At 40.4% G+C, this 18,059-nt stretch overlaps 1 protein-coding gene and 1 pseudogene across 1 annotated transcript; both read right to left on the minus strand.

Moving 5' to 3' along the window:
- Positions 1-934: 934 nt before the first annotated feature.
- C23H18orf21 (chromosome 23 C18orf21 homolog) lies at positions 935-9,135 on the minus strand. The gene is made up of 5 exons (XM_043443643.1): positions 8,943-9,135; positions 8,838-8,860; positions 5,554-5,753; positions 3,063-3,259; positions 935-1,203 (listed from the first exon to the last, which is right to left on the minus strand). The coding sequence occupies exons 1-5, from the start codon at positions 9,017-9,019 to the stop codon at positions 1,050-1,052; spliced, it is 651 nt and encodes a 216-aa protein (XP_043299578.1). The 5' UTR covers positions 9,020-9,135; the 3' UTR covers positions 935-1,049.
- A 3,202-nt stretch (positions 9,136-12,337) lies between these two features.
- Positions 12,338-13,671, minus strand: LOC122425537 (annotated as a pseudogene).
- Positions 13,672-18,059: the final 4,388 nt, after the last annotated feature.

Here is an 18,059-nt window from a genome sequence, read left to right on the forward strand (position 1 = left end):
TTGTTGTTGAGTTATATGAGTTTATCAACTTTATCAGCTATATTATTTGCAGATATCTTCTCCCATTCGGCAGGTTTTCATTTTATTGGTTTCCTTTTGTATGGAGGCTTTTTAGTTTGATGTAATCCCATTTATTTTTGGTTTTCTTTCCCTTGCCTGAGGAGACATATCTAGAAAGATAATGCAATGATGATGTTAGGAGCATACTGCCTATGATTTCTACTGGGAATTTTATAGTTTCAGGTCTTAACATTCAAGTCTTTAATTCACTATGAGTTAATTTTACTTTTTATGTATGGTGTGAGATAGTGGTAGTTTCATTTTCTTCCATGTGGCTCTTCAGTTTTCCTAGTACCATTTACTGAAGAGACTGTCCTTTCTTCACTGTGTGTTCTTAAGAAATTTAAGTTTTAAACTTTTAAGTAGCAAAGAGGCTTGGAAACAGATTATAAAGTAAGTTACTTATTTAAAGAGCTTTTAAACCCAGGTTGAATATAATCCTAGCCTATCATTTAAAAAAAGCATATCTATGTTCCAGGAAATACTTAAGATAGCTAAACTGTTACTGTGTTATGTTCCAATGTAAATTTTAGACCTAAAAGTAGGTATTCACCACAGCAAATGAAATGCCATTTACAGTGAAATATTATAGTTTACACTTTTTTAGAATTAACAGTAAGGCCACAGACACCTAGAAAGGAGTAAGTAGACCTCTTATAAAGGTCTCAATTTCTTATGAAAGAAAATGACATAAATAATGAAAACTTAAGGGAGGAGAAAATCATAATATAACCACTCAATGTCCATATTTATATTTACTACTTACCTTTCATATATTTTTGATCCTCGCAATCACCCTGTGAAGCAGGCAGGGTTCAGTTTTTCATTCCAATTAGGTATTTTCTCCGTAAACACTGAAGAATGCCAAGAAAAGTTTGCTCTTGGACCTGAGTTTCCATTTATTTTAAGAATAAACAAGTTTTTAAAAAAGCAGTTTTTCTAACTTTAGTTTCAGAAATTGCATTAAACTTATTTTCATAGTCCATCCTTTACAAAGAAGATAAGAAATTTCTAAAGTCCATCTTTGGATTTTTTTTGGATTCACTCTGACTAAGCAACATTTTTAGTTGAGAGAAGTGTTTCTTTGTTTTGCTCACATTCTTTGAGGAACAAATGGGTGTTGACTGTCCAGATGTAGGTGTTCTGAAAAGAAACATAAAGCCACACTTAGATATACAGACAGACAACAGTTCTTCCTACTAAGCCTAGATACCTACTATTATAATCATTTTCTACTCTTCTGTAATAATTATGGCCACACATGAGCAGTAGCTGTACCCAGCAAAGTCATTCCCACTTTGTTAAAAAAAAAAAATCTCCTCACTACAGGCTAACGGCAACATTTACAAGGTATAATGGGTATGTCTAGAAGCTTCTTTCACACCTGAAAGACAAAGCTAAAGGCAAAGTCTCATTAGGACTGAGTTCCTTGTAAGACTGACATCAAAATTCATGACAATTCTAAGCAAGGACTGCAAAAACATTTTTTTAGTTCATAGCTCAAGACCATTTCCTTTCTCAAAAGTGAAGAATCTCAACCTACGCATACAGGTACCATTCTGTTGTATTTTCACCCTTACACAAGGCGAGCTCTAGAGGGCAGATGTTTTGTATGGCTAACTATATATTCCAGTGCTTTTTAAAAGAACCAAGCACAGTGGGTGCTCTCTATAAATATCCACTGAATAAACGATTCCCCATCTGGTATGTGTGTATTTATGCCTCCTTCCACTTCATTCTCTCCAACTGTGTTCAAACCCCAAACAATATTTGGGGTTTGTCAATCTCATCTCTTTTCTGACTGCCCAACCATGATAAACATGATATAACTTTCTCTTTCCTGCGTATGCTTAACAAGCAGTCTGGTTTAAATGCAAGTTAATTATTTTAAATATTCCAAATTTTCTTTTATCTGCATGTATCCTATAAGTAGAAACTTTCACGATGAATTCCTATCATATCAAACACCAAAATAATCAGGAATACAGAGAAAACTGGACTTGAAATTTTAAATGTCAAATCCTCATATAAAAACCTCAATTTTAATAAGCAGAAATAATCCAGTCTTTGCTGAGTTTGTTATTTAATTTCAAGAAGCTACCAAACTCTTCTGTAACAAAAATGTTTAAACATTCCTTTCACAGTTTCTTTGGAGTTAAATTTATTGGTCAGCATAATGAATAGAGTATTGAGGATTACTGAAAATAAAACATGTGCCCAGTCACATAGTTAACTTCACATCATTTCACAAATCCCTATTCTGTTGTTTCTGATAGGGGAAACCACAAAGAATGAAGGTTTAGAGCAGGAAAGTCAACCCTGACTGGTTGTTCTGCTGGCACAAAGGATGAATTAAGGCAAGTGACAGGCAGACAGACGGTGCCAGGTAGTGGGGGCTGGAAACCCATGCCAGTATGTCTCTTCCCTATGCACAGAGTGGGGTACCAAAGGCTTCTAATCAGAACTGTGTTTTTCTAATCAGAACTGTGTTTTTTAATAAATATTGGACTACAAGGGTTTGAAACTAGAAGCAGGAAGACTCAGGGAATTATTGTAGTAATCCTGGCAAAGGATGAATAATGATCTGAACAGACAGCAGCAGCATGGAGAAAAAGGAGAGGACAGTTGCGAACACCTTGGAGGCGGGATGGATAGAAACTGGTGACTAACTGGGCCAGGACAGAGGGAGCAGGACTGTCAACTACACTGACCATTTCAGGTCAGAATATCTAGAAGGGCATGTTCATTTATAGATTAAGGAAACTTAGGATGGGCAGGTTTGAGTGGTTACCTGTGGGGACGTGTAGGGGTGGGAAGGGGACATATTTAAGAGCAGTTGGGAATGAGCCCAGGGAGAGGCTGGATGTAGAGGAACACACCTGGAAGTCAGTGCAGTGATGACTTCCTCAACTCTATGGCAGTTTCAGGGAGTGTTTATTAAACAGAGAAATTAGAACTCAGGGGGTTAACAACGGCCATTTATATAGCGTGGATTAAGATACCTGAAAATCAATGCTGGGCTCTTGCCTTTGGAACCAGACATGTGATTTAGGTTTGCAGAACTTGGAGTCTTTCTCTCTGGGGTCTTCAGGCTGAGTTTACTCGTAGGAGTGGTAGGATTGCTCTTCAGTGCTGACAGAAAGCTTCTGCTTTTTCCATGATGTTTAACTGTTCTGTTGCACGTTTTACAAGTAATCAACTGCCACAAAAAGAAGAAATAGTGAGTCTTATTTCTCCTTATAATTTAATCCAATAAACTGTATATTCATTAAATTCTTATATGTAAGACACCCTTTAATATCTGGGCATTTATATCTTTACAATATTTTATAACTTTTTTTTTTACATTTCAGTGGGTTTTGTCATACATTGATATGAATCAGCCATAGATTTACATGTATTCCCCATCCCGATCCCCCCTCCCACCTCCCTCTCCACCCGATTCCTCTGGGTCTTCCCAGTGCACCAGGCCCGAGCATTTGTCTCATGCATCCCACCTGGGCTGGTGATCTGTTTCACCATAGATAGTATACATGCTGTTCTTTTGAAACATCCCACCCTCACCTTCTCCCACAGAGTTCAAAAGTTTGTTCTGTATTTCTGTGTCTCTTTTTCTGTTTTGCATATAGGGTTATCGTTACCATCTTTCTAAATTCCATATATATGTGTTAGTATGCTGTAATGTTCTTTATCTTTCTGGCTTACTTCACTCTGTATAAGGGGCTCCAGTTTCATCCATCTCATTAGAACTGATTCAAATGAATTCTTTTTAACGGCTGAGTAATATTCCATGGTGTATATGTACCACAGCTTCCTTATCCATTCACCTGCTGATGGGCATCTAGGTTGCTTCCATGTCCTGGCTATTATAAACAGTGCTGCGATGAACATTGGGGTGCACGTGTCTCTTTCAGATCTGGTTTCCTCAGTGTGTATGCCCAGAAGTGGGATTGCTGGGTCATATGGCAGTTCTATTTCCAGTTTTTTAAGAAATCTCCACACTGTTCTCCATAGTGGCTGTACTAGTTTGCATTCCCACCAACAGTGTAAGAGGGTTCCCTTTTCTCCACACCCTCTCCAGCATTTATTGCTTGTAGACTTTTGGATAGCAGCCATCCTGACTGGCGTGTAATGGTACCTCATTGTGGTTTTGATTTGCATTTCTCTAATAATGAGTGATGTTGAGCATCTTTTCATGTGTTTGTTAGCCATCTGTATGTCTTCTTTGGAGAAATGTCTGTTTAGTTCTTTGGCCCATTTTTTGATTGGGTCATTTATTTTTCTGGAATTGAGCTTCAAGAGTTGCTTGTATATTTTTGAGATTAATCCTTTGTCTTTTTTTTTGCAGAAAAATTCCAAGCCTTTTCCCAATAAAATATGGCAAAATATCACTGAAAATAACTGACTCCGTCAGACCCTTAGTGAATCTATATATAAATACAAGTCTAATTTATAAAACCAGGCATATGAATTCTCACCCTACTTCACTTCATTAAGAATAGAGGTTGACTTTCTTTTCAGGATTCATTGTTCAAGACATGGTCCATTTTGCAGCTAAATGCTCTTCTTCTACACATCTGACTCACAAGGCACCAGATTTGGCCCAGGCCTCAACAAAATTAATACAAACTAGTTTATGAGAAGTACTATGATGTTCATGAGCAGGTAAAAATGCATTCATAGAGGTTTAAGTTGCTTTACGAAAATGCACTTACCTGTCCAATAACAGTAGACTCCTAAATATGGCAGTTCCAATCCAAGTTGTTACTGACTCTAGTCTTAGGCCAGACCTAAGCTGTCACAGTGTCCACCGTGCCCAGCACAGTGCCTAGGTAATAACCAGGCACTTTAATAGTTGATAAATGTTAACACAGAACATGCAGATAAAGTCTATCTAGTACTGGTCTCTACATAGTAAACCATAAGTAATTTAATTTGGTTGTTTTATTCCACTTTACATCTCCAATATATAGCACTGTTTGGCATAAGGTAAAAATTTCAATAAACGTTTGATGAATGAACATAAGACACTTATCTTTGTTGGACATAAACTTAAATACATACTCTGACACAGAGGGGGGTGACTGAAGAAATGACACTGGTACTTAATGCTCTTTCCTTGTGTATACCTAATACATTTTACTGTGTCTGAAGAAAAGGACCATTAGCTGAAAATATTTAGTGGTAACTGCAGTTCAGATGATGTCACACTGGTGAGCTCAAGAAATCCTCAAATTTGTGAAAATAATTGTGCTCAACAATAAAATCTGGGCATTGAGAGTTCATGATTTTTGGCTTTAGGTAACACTGAGAAACAAAACTAAGCTGTATCTTGATGAAACAGTAATCACTAGAAAAAAATCTTATGTATATATTTTGACAATCTAAATATACTACTACAAACCTCTGAGTTATATTCAGGCTAATTCTTAACCTTATTGTAAGTGAAAGAAAAGTCTAGTTTACTTATACAGAATGGAATTGAAATCTTACCAGCACACTTTTGGAGTCTTTGTACTTTTTCAGAATTTTTGCTTCTTTAAAACTGAGTGTATAATTTCTTGCTTCTCGATTAAGAAGTTTCTGTATTTTGGGTGTCAGTTTGGGCTTGGGTTTGAGGCGCACTCGAGATTTATCCTGAACAAGCAACTGGAAACAGTATGGACATGTTCCTTCAAAAGTGCTTTTATCATCTAAAATTACACAAGTGAAACCCGTAAATCATCAAATCAGAGTATTCTGTTACCACAAACTATCAATATTATAGATGCAAAAGAGTATATTATTTAGTATGAGCAAATACAAATTTTCCTTAAGCAAAATTCAAAATATGAGAATCTACAAAGATAAATTGGCAATAATTTATTTTACAAAACACTATAGTTCTATCGAGTCACTCTTTTTAGCAACAGATAGGTTAACTCCCCACCCTTTTTCACATCATGCGAAATGCCAGGCTGGATAAAGCACAAGCTGGAATCAAGATTGCCAGGAGAAATATCAATAACCTCAGTTATGCAGATGACACCACCTTTATGGCAGAAAGCAAACAAGAACTAAAGAGTCTCTTAATGAAAGAAGAGAGTGAAAAAGGTGGCTTAAAACTCAACATTCAGAAAACTAAGATCATGGCATCCGGTCCCATCACACTTCATGGTAAATAGATGGGAAAACAGTGACAGACTTTATTTTTTGAGGCTCCAAAATCACTGCAGATGGTGACTGCAGCCATGAAATTAAAAGATGCTTGCTCCTTGGAAGAAAATCTGACCAACCTAGACAGCATATTAAAAAGCAGACATTACTTTGCCAACAAAGGTCCGTCTAGTCAAAGCTCTGGTGTTTCCAGTAGTCATGTATGGATGTGAGAGTCGGACTACAAAGAAAGCGAGCGCCGAAGAATTCACACTTGTGAACTGCGGTGTTGGGGAAGACTCTTGAGAGTCCCTTGGACTGCAAGGAGATTAAACCAGTCAATCGTAAAGGAAATCAATCATGAATATTCACTGGAAAGACTGAAGCGGAATCTCCAATACTTTGGCCACCTGATGCGAAGAACTGACTCACTGGAAAAGACCCTGATGCTGAGAAAGACTGAAGGCAGGAGAAGAAAGGGACAACAGAGGATGAGATGATTGGATGGCATCACTGACTCGATGGACATCAGTTTGAGTTAGTTCCGGGAGTTGGTGATGGCCAGGGAAGCCTGGCATGCTGCAGTCCATGGGGTTGCAAAGAGTCAGACACAACTGAGCGACTGAACTGAGCCACTCTTTGCTATGCTGTTCATTACTGCTACCAAGTAAAAAAAGGCTGTAAGTCTCACAAATTTTACAAACACATTTATCATGAAATAACAACATTGTGACTTTTCTTTTTTAAACAATCAGCACAGTTTTGTGGTTGTGAGCTGGGCATTGTCTGCAGTACAAGGTAACAGGACAACAGACTTGCCCCAGGCCCTTTATGCAATCAAGAAAGCATTCACTGACCATCTGCCATGCTAGGCTGGAGACATAAATATGGAAGTAAAGGACTTGCTATCTTTATAGAATTCATGTTCTTGGGGAGCCCTAGGGAAATGAAGGTAAGACTGGTAAGAACTAGTTACAGAATATGATTAAAATGCCCTGAAAATTATTAAACTCTATATAGACTAGCTAGAAACATATCAAAGAAGCTTGACAAAGGTCATTGTAGATGACTATAAACTCTTACCTATATTTGAAAAAGCCATCTATTATTGGTAAAGGGCTTTTGGGTACAAGTACAGTGAAAAAGCAAGCATGGTTATTTAGGGAAAGGTGAAGTGTGAAGGTGATGTTGCTGAAAAGGAAGGTGGGCACACCATCTGTATAAATACTTAAGGCTAAGTCCTGTGTTAAGTGCTAGGAATAGCACTACTGAAAAGCTAAGGACCATGCTTGGAACTTAGCTCTGAAAAATGTAAAATTCATTCACACTGAGAGACTGTTATGGGCCAAGCACTGGTTGTGGGAGATACCGGTGAACAGAGCACAATTCATGGAGACAGACAATGAACACAATGCCAAATGTTAAGTGCTGGGGAGAAAAAAAAAAGACTGGAAAGAATGTAGATTGCTGATGGAGCTGCTATTATCTTAAATAGGGAAGCCAGGGAAGGCTTCATCGGGTGACATTTTCAGAAGGAAATGAGGAAGGAATCCAAGCAGGTATGTGAGGTAAGACTTCCAGGTACTGGAAGGGCAGTTGCAAAGGCCATGACACAACAGGGGGGCCTGGCAGTGGTTGAAGTTCAGTGAAAAAAAAGGGAGAGCAGCTCAAAGAGGTAATGCAGACCTATGACATAGGTCTATCTGTGGACTCTTATTGAAGATCTTCACTTTTACTGAGGTAGACAGTCATTTCAGAGTTTGTAGCAGAGAACTGACATGAATCTAACTTAGTTTCTGTTAGGCTCACACTGACTGCTGGATTGAGCCTGGAATGTAGAGATGCATGGGAGCCGTTGGCAATAATCCAGGAGAGAAACTGATGGCTTGGACAGGATGGTAAGAGGGATGTGGAAAGAGGTGGCTAGATGTTGGATACATTCTAAAGCCAACAGGATTTACTGGCATATTGTCCTGGGGAGGAAGGCTGTTAATGAGACAAGAGTGGCTCCTAAGTTTTGGGGCTGAATGAATCTTAAGGATGGGGTTACTGGTTACTAAAATGGGAAGAACTGGGGAAGGGGGGTTGTCGTGTTGGGGGATAAAGCTCGAGTTTTCGCCTAATGTGACATTCAAAAAAAATTAAGTCATCTGGATGAGTCTAGGATTCAGGGGAGTAGTCTAAACTGGAAAATAAGTTTGGAAGTCCTCAGTATGAAGAATTTAAAACCCGTAAGACCGCATGAAAAACTGTAATCAAGGAATTGGGTGTAGGTAGAAAAGAAGTTCATAGGGCTGAGTCTTGGGACACTCAATCATTTGGAGGGTGGGGAAGTTAGGAGGCGCCAATAAAGCAGATCAAGAAGTACTGGCTAAAGAGGCAGGAGTTGAACTCGGTGATGATCTGGAAGCCAAGTGAAGAAACTATTTCGAGTAGACTGATCAATTGTGTCAAATGCCAATAGGTCAGGCAAGGTAAGGCATTCGTTTTTATTTTTTTTTAAAGGAACTGAGAAGCCTCTGGAGGGGGTTTATAATGGCTGTGGGTCGATCAGATTTCTCTAGATCATCTAGTTCCTCGTGCGGAAGGGAGGGAGCGGGGCCACCAGAGCCCGACCCACAACCAACGGGCGTCCTCCTTACCGTGTGACGAGCTGTAGGCCCAGCTGCAAAAGAGACAGACATTCGTAAGGGACGGGACACACCCGCCTGCCGCTCGCCTCCCTCTCCCCTTCCCTTCTCTCTTACAGGAGGTAGCGGGCCTGGCCCGGGCAGCTATCTTGTAGTTTCCATGCCGCGGCCTCAAGGTAGTGCTTCTGCCTCATCCCCGCAGGTAGCCCACGCCGCAGAGACCCGGTAGCAAAAAGGAGACTCCGGAAGCCGGCTTCCTAAACCGGCGAACTTTGACATCCGGATCCGATCGTCCTCCGGATCCGACCGTCCTCCGGAGCCAGGCACCTTCGGCTGAAGGGTTCCGGTCCCTCCGCGTCCGGGCGGACGTCCGGGGGCCGACCCTTCCGCCGCCGTTGGCCCCGCCCCTGGGTCCCGCCTGGCCTCCGCGGGCTGGGAGTCAAGTGAAAGTATTCAGCGCTCAGTCGCGTCCCACTCTTTGCGAGACTACGGACGGTAGCCCACCGGGCTCCTCTGTCCATACAATGGATTGCCATTCCCTTCTCCAGGGAGTCTTCCCGACACAGGGATCGAACCTGGATCCCCTGAATTGCAGGCAGATTTTTCAGTTTGGGGATCCACATCACATGGGAGCCTGAGCGAAGCAGCTCAGGCTGGGTTGGGTTGGCAGCATCGGGAGCTGAGAATGCGCCCGCCTCCAGCACCGTCGCTTCTAGACTTGGGAGCCCGGGTCCTGACCTGGGCCGCGGCGGCCAACAAGGGCGCCGCTGGGGGAAGCGATGCTTCGGGTCTCCAGTCCAGCCTGCTCTTGGCAGGAGCACTAAGGAGCTTATCTTTATTATTATTATTTTCTGTTGTTAATTGAAGTGAAATTCACCCAACTCGTTAGCCATTTTAAGGTGACCAGCTCCATTGCAATGTTGCACAAACACCATTGTTACTAGTTTGGAAACATTTGTATCAGCGTAGGGGAAACCTCATACGCCACTAAGAGTTACTCCCCATTGTCCCCTCCCTCCCGGCCCCTGGCAACCGCTGATAACGCTTTTTAAAATTTGTTTTATTTTTCGCTGTGCTGGGTCTTCACTGCTGCGTACGCTTTCCTCTAGCTGCAGGCAGTGGGGAAGTGGAAGGTGCTACTCTGTAGTTCCCACGCGCTTGCTTCTCATCGCGGTGACTTCTCTTGTTGCCAAGTATGGGCTCTAGGTTCTGCCCGCTTCAGTCGGTGAGGCAGGTGAGCTCAGTAATTGTGATGCTGGGGCTTGGTTGCTTCACAGCATGTGGGATTTTTCCGCTCCAGGGATGGAACCCATATCTCCTTCATGAGCAGGCAGATTCTTTACCACTGAGCCACCAACCTCAAGTAAATGGAATCATACATGGGATCTTTCTGGTGAGGCGTCTTCCATATAGTATAGTGTTTTTGAGATTCATACACTTTGTATTATATATCAGAACTTCATTCCTTTTTATAGCTGCGTAGTGTATATATGTTGTCACCAAGTTGTGTTCGACTCTGCGACCCCATGGACTGCAGCACCCCAGGGCTCCCTGTCCTTCATCATCTCCCAGTTTGCCCAAATTCATGTCCATTGAGTTGTCGTTACCATCCAACCATCTCATCCTCTCGCATTCCCTTCTCCTCCTACCTTCAGTCTTTCCCAGCATCAAGGTCTTTTCCAATTAGCTGGCTGTTCACATCAGGCGGCCAAAATATTGCAACTTCAGCATCAGTCCTTCCAATGAACGTTCAGGATTGATTTCCTTTAGGATTGACACCTATTTTAGCTATTAAGCCATTGATGGACATGTGAGCTGTTTCGGCTTTTTGGCTTTTGTGTGAATACTGCTGTCGTGAACTTGAAGGTGTGTTAGTTTCTATTCTTTTGAATTTATTCCTAGCAGTGTAATTATTGGGTCATACTGTAATTCCATTTTTAACAAGGACTCCACATCTTCACCAACACTCATCTTCTGGTTTTGTTTTGTTAATTCTAATCATCCTAGTACGTGTGAAGTGACATCTCTTTGTGGGTTTGATTTGCATAATGATGTTAAGCATCTTTTCATGTGGTGTTGGCAATTTGTATATCTTTGAAGAAATGTCTGTTCCAGTTCTTTGTCCAGTTTTTAACTGGATTGCTTGCCTTTTGTTGTTGAGTTGTTACAGTTTTAAAAAATGTGTTCTGGATGCATGCGTGTGTGCTAAGATGCTCCAATCATGCCCACTCTTTGCAACAATATGGACTGTAGCCCACCAGGCTCTTTTGTCTATGGGATTCTACAGGCAAGAGTACTGCAGTGGGCTGCCATGACCAGGTATATTCTGGCTACTAGACTCTTATTTATCCTTCGTTTTTAAAAACGTTTTCAGAAAGAAGTCACGTGACACAAAAGTTTGTAAAGAGAAAGTATCTATTTTACACCAGATTTTAATTTTTCAGAAGAAAAGTTCTTACATATGCTCTTCCCACCTTTCCACCCTATTTCTGTGAGATGATCAACATTGGCAGTTGGGTCTCTTCTCCTATGCCATTACACACATGTATGAATACAGGCATGCATGCTAAGTCACTTCAGTCATGTCTGACTCTTTGTGACCCTATGGACTGTAGCCCACCAGGCTCCTCTGTCCATGGGATTCTCCAGGCAAGAGTACTGGAGTGGGTTGTCATGCCCGCCTAACTCAGGGATCGAAACTGCTTCTTTTATGTCTCCTGCATTGGCAGGTGGGTTCTTTACCACTAGCGCCACCTGGAATGCCTGTAAAGTGAAGTGAAGTCTCTCAGTCGTGACTGACTCTTTGCGACCCCGTGGACTGTAGCCCACCAGGCTCCTCCGTCCATGGGATTCTCCAGGCAAGAATACTGGAGTGGGTTGTACCATTACCACATACCCAACAACAACAAAACAAGACATATACAGAAAACAAAAAACAAAAGTAGAATATTAGTTCTTTACCACATTACTTGCCTTTTTCCTTAACAAGTCACACACATCTCTCCGGTATACTGGAGAGTGTATATATGTATACACTCACATGTGCTTTTAATAGCTGACAATATGACAAAATGTAATGAACCATAGTTTATTTAATCATTTTCCTATCGATGAGCATTCAGTTTTTTTCAGTGCTTTGCTAGTTCTAATAGTGCAGCAGCAAATATCTTGTATATGCTAATGCTTTTTATTTCCTTTGTCTGAATTCCTAAAAGAGAAATTACTGAGTGGAATGATATGCATATTTTAATTTCCTAGATCATCCAAGAAAGGTTGTAGCAATTCACACTCCCAGCATCAATATCTAAGAAAGCTGGGTCAAATTGGATAGGTGAAAAGGCGAAGGTCATTAGCTCACTTAAATACCACTGAGATAAAGCCTCTTTTCACTTATTTCTTGATGGTTTGCATTTTCTTTTGTGAAAAGAAATCTTCATTGGGTTGTTTATCATTTTCTGGGCATCTTTGTATTTTGGTGAAATTCATCCTCTGCTTGTCATTTATGATGCAATATTTCCTTACTTAACTTTTTTTTTCTTGTATAGAAGATTAAATTTATTGGTTGTTTTGGGGAATTTGATGCATCATCGGTGTATTACAAGTGAGCCATTAATCTTGTAGCTTCATCAACATTAACTGGTACGTTTTCATGACACTGCTGAGATATCAGTTGTTTCTGCAGAGGTTCAAGGGAACAGCCTTTTGAGAAGTTTGCCAGTTCCTTTTGTATATCTACAAAAGCTTTATTCACTCTATTAACTTTTTCGTCATTCACAATGTTTATCTTCTTAAGGTTAGTGGTAACTGGTTATGCTTTGTTTTTAACCTTAAAGCTTTTTTGGCTGGCTATGTGGAGTACATTCCTGGACTTCTCCCCTCTTAGCTCGTTCTTGGCTATTGTCAGGCCTCTGATACCCTGGTGCAGCTTTCTCAAGTTCCAGGTGACGCCATCTGCACATACAAGATCCAGCTCCTTACTTAACTTGTATCCTTGGAAGATTTATAGCATTTTGCCCCCCAAGATTTTGTATGTGGTCAGACTCCTCATGATTGAGTCTGGGTTTTCTGTATAGCTTTAAAAGGCCTCCTTTATCTTTATGCTGAAGCTAGACAACTGACTGTTCATCCAAATGTTTTTCTCATACTTCTCTAGCTTGATTTCTTCCATGTACATCTTTAATCCACATGAAATATATTTTCACTTAAGTATGAGGTAGAGCATCTAACTGAATTCCTTTCCAGATGGACAAAAATCCCAGATATGCAAAGATTCCTTACTAGCTAGTCTTTTTCTTCTGGAATTGAAACTTAAAAACAATATGCAGTGAACCCTGAATATGTGCCAGGCACTTTTTAAAGCATCTTATTTATGTGAATTCATGTAATCCTCATAACCCCATGGCATAGGTGAAATGCCAGTGTCTCTGTATGAGTTTTTTAAAATAAAGTTGCAGCTACTTCTAGATTCTCTGTTTAAGGCTCTGTGCTCAGTTCCTCAGTGGCGTCTGACTCTTTGCGACCCCAGAACTATAGCCCTTCTGGATCCTCTGTCCATAGGATTTTCCAGGCAAGGGTACTGGAGTGGGTTGCCATTGCCTTCTCTAGGGGATCTTCCTGACCCAGGGATACAACCCCTCCCCTGGGTCGGTGTCCTTTGACCTCTTTCACTAGCCAGTAAAGCAGAAGAGGAGATCCGCACTATATGTGCACGTGCACTCATTCTTCTGGCCCTCAGCGCATTTCTTTCGCTGCTCCTCTTCTGTCTGCTCTGAGCACCGCACTCCTGTATCCCAATCCTTCAGGCAGGACCTTTACTTGCATCACAACTTGTCTTCTCAGACGTCATGGGGCCCAGATGGCACCCTTGCCCTCCCCCACAACCTGCCCTCCCTCCCAGTCTCCTTCCTTCTCAGCCCCACCAAGAATCTGCTTCCTCTTCCCACCCCCTGGAGTGGCTCCCCACGCTCCACAAATCCCAGGACTGCACACTTCTCCCCACACCTTGGCCACCCTCTCTTCTTTTGCTTGCACCCCTACCTTGGCCCCCAACATTCTTTTCCTGCTTCCTTTCTCCCAGTCCATTCTTCACCAGGCAAAGTGACCTTCTTAAACTGTAAATCATTTGGGGGGAGCTGGAGCGTCCTCTGCAAGCTCCTCATTGCACTTGGAACACAAGCTCCTGGCATCCTCTCCGGGGCCCACGTGGCCGGTCAGTGCCCCACCTCAGACCTCACCTTGTCTCACATGTGCTGTGCTTAGGTGCTCAGTCGTGTCTGACTCTTTGCGACTGCCTGGACTGTAGCCCACCAGGCTCCTCTGACTGTGGGATTCTCCAGGCAAGAAGACTGGAGTGGGTTGCCATGCCCTCCTCCAGGGGATCTTCCCAACCCAGGGATCGAACCCAGGTCTCCCACACTGCAGGCAGATTCTTTACCGTCTGAGCCACCAGGGAAGCCCTTGAATACTGGAGTGGGTAGCCTATCCCTTCTCCAGGGTATCTTCCCGACCCAGGAATCGAACCGGAGTCTCCTGCATTGCTGGTGGGTTCTTTACCAGCTGAGCTCCCAGGGACTCAGTACTGCTCCTGCCATGCCAGCCTTCTCTCTATCACTTAGCATGGCCTGCTCAGATCCACCCCAGGCCCTTGACTTTGAATGAGGATCCTTTCCACAGCTACTCTTCCTCCTCATTCAATCTTGGCTCAGATGTGACTCTCTCAGAAAGGTATTCTTTGACCACCCCAATAAAGAGCTGCTTCTGGACCACCCACCGTCACTCTCTGCCATTGCTAGTTTTTATTGTCACAGTAACCTCACTATCTGAAATTGCCTTATTCATTCATGGGCTACCTGGCCTCTTGCTGAATGCCTTGACAGCAGGACTTGGTCTGTCCTTTCTGTTGCTGTTCATGCAGACCCCAGTGCAGACTCTGGCAACAGAGCAGGGGCTTAGTGTGGATTTGCTGCAAAATCATACTGGAAGGAAAGGAAGTTGAAGGAGGTTGAAAATAAAATAGATTGACCTTGAGTTGACAATTGTTGGCAGTGAGTTTGTTATGTTTATTTATTGATTTAAATTTTTTGTTATGAAAAATCTCAAACATATGCAAAATAATCACCATAATATAATGAACCTTCATACATCCGTCACACAGCAACTCTCAGCATTCTTGTGCCATCTCTGCCTCTTCCTACCCCCTTCAATTATAGTAATTGTAAACATTTTTAAAGGCATGTTGAAATGTACAAATCTTAAATGTACAACTTAAAAATGAATATACTCTTATTAAGATATAGAACATTTCCAGCCCCCTGGAAGATGAACTGCAGGCTATCAAGATTTCCAGCATCCCAGGAGTCCCCCAGTCTTCCAAGTGATCTGTCTCAGTCAGTTGCCCCTCAAGGAGGCCACCACTTTGCTTCTGCTTCTCCTTCCCCTTTCCCTTCCCCTCCTTCTTCTTCTTCTTCCCGTATTTTAATTTTACCTTTCCAGAATTTCATGCAAATCATATAATAAACACCTTTCACATAGATTAGTTATGACTTTCTAAAACTTCACATTAATGGAAAGAAATAGTATGTACTTTCTTTACTGATTTTTTTGCTGGGTAATATTTCCTTTTATGGTTATACTACATTTTGTTTATCCATTCACCTGTTGATGGACATACGACTGTTTCCAGTTTTTGTCTATCATAAACAGAGCTGTGATTAACATTCTTATACAAGTCTTTTTGTAACCAGTGTTTTCACTTTTCTTGCATATATAAGAGTAGAATTTTAAACAGCATGTTTAACTTTATAAGAAATGGCCCAAATGTTTTTCCAAGGTATTTGCACCATTTTGAATTCTCATCAAGAATGTATGAAAGTTCTATACAGTTTTGCTATTATTTGGTGTTATCAGTCTTTTAACTTTTGAACCATTGTCATGGATGTAGAGTAGTATCTCTTTGTGGTTTCAGTATTCACTTGACTGGTGAATAATGACATTGAGCTCTTTTCACGTGCTTACTGGTTATCTGTATGACTACCATTGTGAAGTGTCTTTTCAGATCTTGCCCATTTGAAAAATTGCCTTCATTTTTGTCATCAAATTGTATGAGTTCATTATATATTCTTAATAAAAATCTTAACTATCTATTCTCTTAATGGTGTCTTTTAATGAACAGAAGTTTTAATTTGGATGAAACCTAATTTGTTAATTTTTGTTATTTTTCTTGTATGGTTATTGCTCATCTAGTCCCAAATCATAAGATATTCTCCTATATTTTCTTCTAAACAGTTGGCAATTTCATTTTGATATTTAGGTCAATGAGCCATCCCAAATTAATTTTTGTGTAGTATGAGGGAGGGGTGTTGGTAGTTTCAGCAACATTTGTTGTAAAGACTGGCCTTCCTGCATTGACTTTATCTAATACCTTTGTCAAAACCAATTGATCATTAGCTATTGGTATATTTCTAGACATTCTAGTCTGTTGTATGGATTTGTCTATCCTTATGTAGATATCAAACTGTCTCTTTATTTAATAGAATACATAGCTTATTTATTTATCTTTATTTATGTATGTATTTATTTAATAACTTTTGGCTGTGCTGGATCTTTGTCACTGCACCCAGGCTTTGTCTCACTGCCATGAGCAGGGGCTACTCTTCGTTGTGGTGCACGGGCTTCTCGTGGAAGTGGCTTCTCTTGTTGCAGAGTAAAGGCTCTAAGTGCGCATGCTTCAGTAGTTGCAGCTGACAGGCTCAGTAGTTGTGGCACACAGGCTAAGTTGCTCAGCGGCATGTGGGATCTTCCTAGACCAGGGACTGAACCCATGTCCCCTGCATTGGCAGACAGATTCTTATCCACCGTACCAGAGAAGTTCACCATACTGTCATAATTTCTATAATTTTGTAAGAACCTTTGAAGTCGGGTAGTGTAAGCGCTCCAGCTTTGTCCCACTTTTCCAAGATTGCTTTGTCTATTCCAAATCCTTGTCTTCTCCATATACATTTTAGAATTGTCCTGCCAGTTTCTAAAAGAAGCCTATTTACATTGAATTGTAGGGAGATCATTGTGGGGAGAATTAATATCTTAGAAATACCAAATTTACATCCATAAATGCAGTCTATATCTCCATGTTATTTAAGTCTTTAATTTATTTTTGCAATGTTTAGTTGTTTTCACTGTATAGGGCTTACATGTCTTTTATGAAATTTGTTCCAAATAGTTTATACTTTTGATGGTATTGTAAATAAGACTATTTTAAAATTCACTTTCCCAATATTTGCTGTTAGTATGTTAGTATGATTTTGTTAAACTCACACATTAGTTTTTGAGTAACAGAGTTAAACCCGTGATTTAGATCTAGGTTGTTTTTTGTAGTTGATTCCTTAGTTTTTTTCTGTACAAATGATCATGCCACCTGAGAATAAGGATATATACAGTTCTTCCTTTTCAACTTATGTGCCTTGTGTTTATTTTTCTTCCCTTATTGAACTGTCAAAGACCTCCAATACAATAGAAGTGGCAAGAGCAGAGAAACTTACTTTATTTCCAATATTAGGGAAAATATGTATAGTGTTTTACTATTAAGAATTTAGTAGTTGTAAATTTTTTACAGATACCTGCAATAAATTAAGCAAATTCTTTTTTGTGCCTCATATGCTGAGAGTTCTGAACAATTTTTTCCATAATGAATGGGTATTGAACGTTGTCTGATGCTTTCTTTGCATCAGTCTTTTTCTTTTCTTCTTTACTACCTGGATATGGTGGTATGGTGGGTTACACTGATTTGTCTTTGAATTGTTAACAAACTTTGTAGTCCTGAGATTAAATCATAGTTTTTCATGATTTATTTATGTATAGTTTAATCTGATTTATATTCATATAAGGTCCTTGGCATTAAGGTTGTGCTGGTTTCATAAAACAAGTTGGCAACTGTGCCTTTATCCTTTGTGTTCTGAAAGAGTTTGTGTAAGATTGATATTATTTCTTCCTTAAATGTTTGACAGAATTTACTAATGAAATTATCTTATGCTGAGGTTTTCTCTGGGAGTTTTTGATATTAAATTCAATTCATTAATAAACATAAAGCTACTCAGATACTCTACATCTTTTTTTAAGTTGGTATTAATTTTGGTAAATTGTATTTTAGACTATAATTTGTTAAAGGGCCTTTTTTAAGTAAAAAAGAAAAGGCCATAGTAGAAAAAAGAAAATATATGAATGAAAAAAATCTCACTGGTA

Source organism: Cervus canadensis, chromosome 23, assembly GCF_019320065.1.
Source record: "Cervus canadensis isolate Bull #8, Minnesota chromosome 23, ASM1932006v1, whole genome shotgun sequence".
Taxonomy (NCBI): domain Eukaryota; kingdom Metazoa; phylum Chordata; class Mammalia; order Artiodactyla; family Cervidae; genus Cervus; species Cervus canadensis.

Bases quoted from the DNA above. Each gene is read 5' to 3' on its own strand.
- C23H18orf21 (XM_043443643.1), bottom strand. From the start codon at position 9,019: ATGAGGCAGAAGCACTACCTTGAGGCCGCGGCATGGAAACTACAAGAT. The intron at 5,754-8,837 runs GTAAGGAGGACG...GTGTAATTTTAG, and splicing joins GGCCTACAGCTCGTCACACG to ATGATAAAAGCACTTTTGAA. The intron at 1,204-3,062 runs GTATCTTAATCC...GTTTCTTTTCAG, and splicing joins AGCCCAGCATTGATTTTCAG to AACACCTACATCTGGACAGT.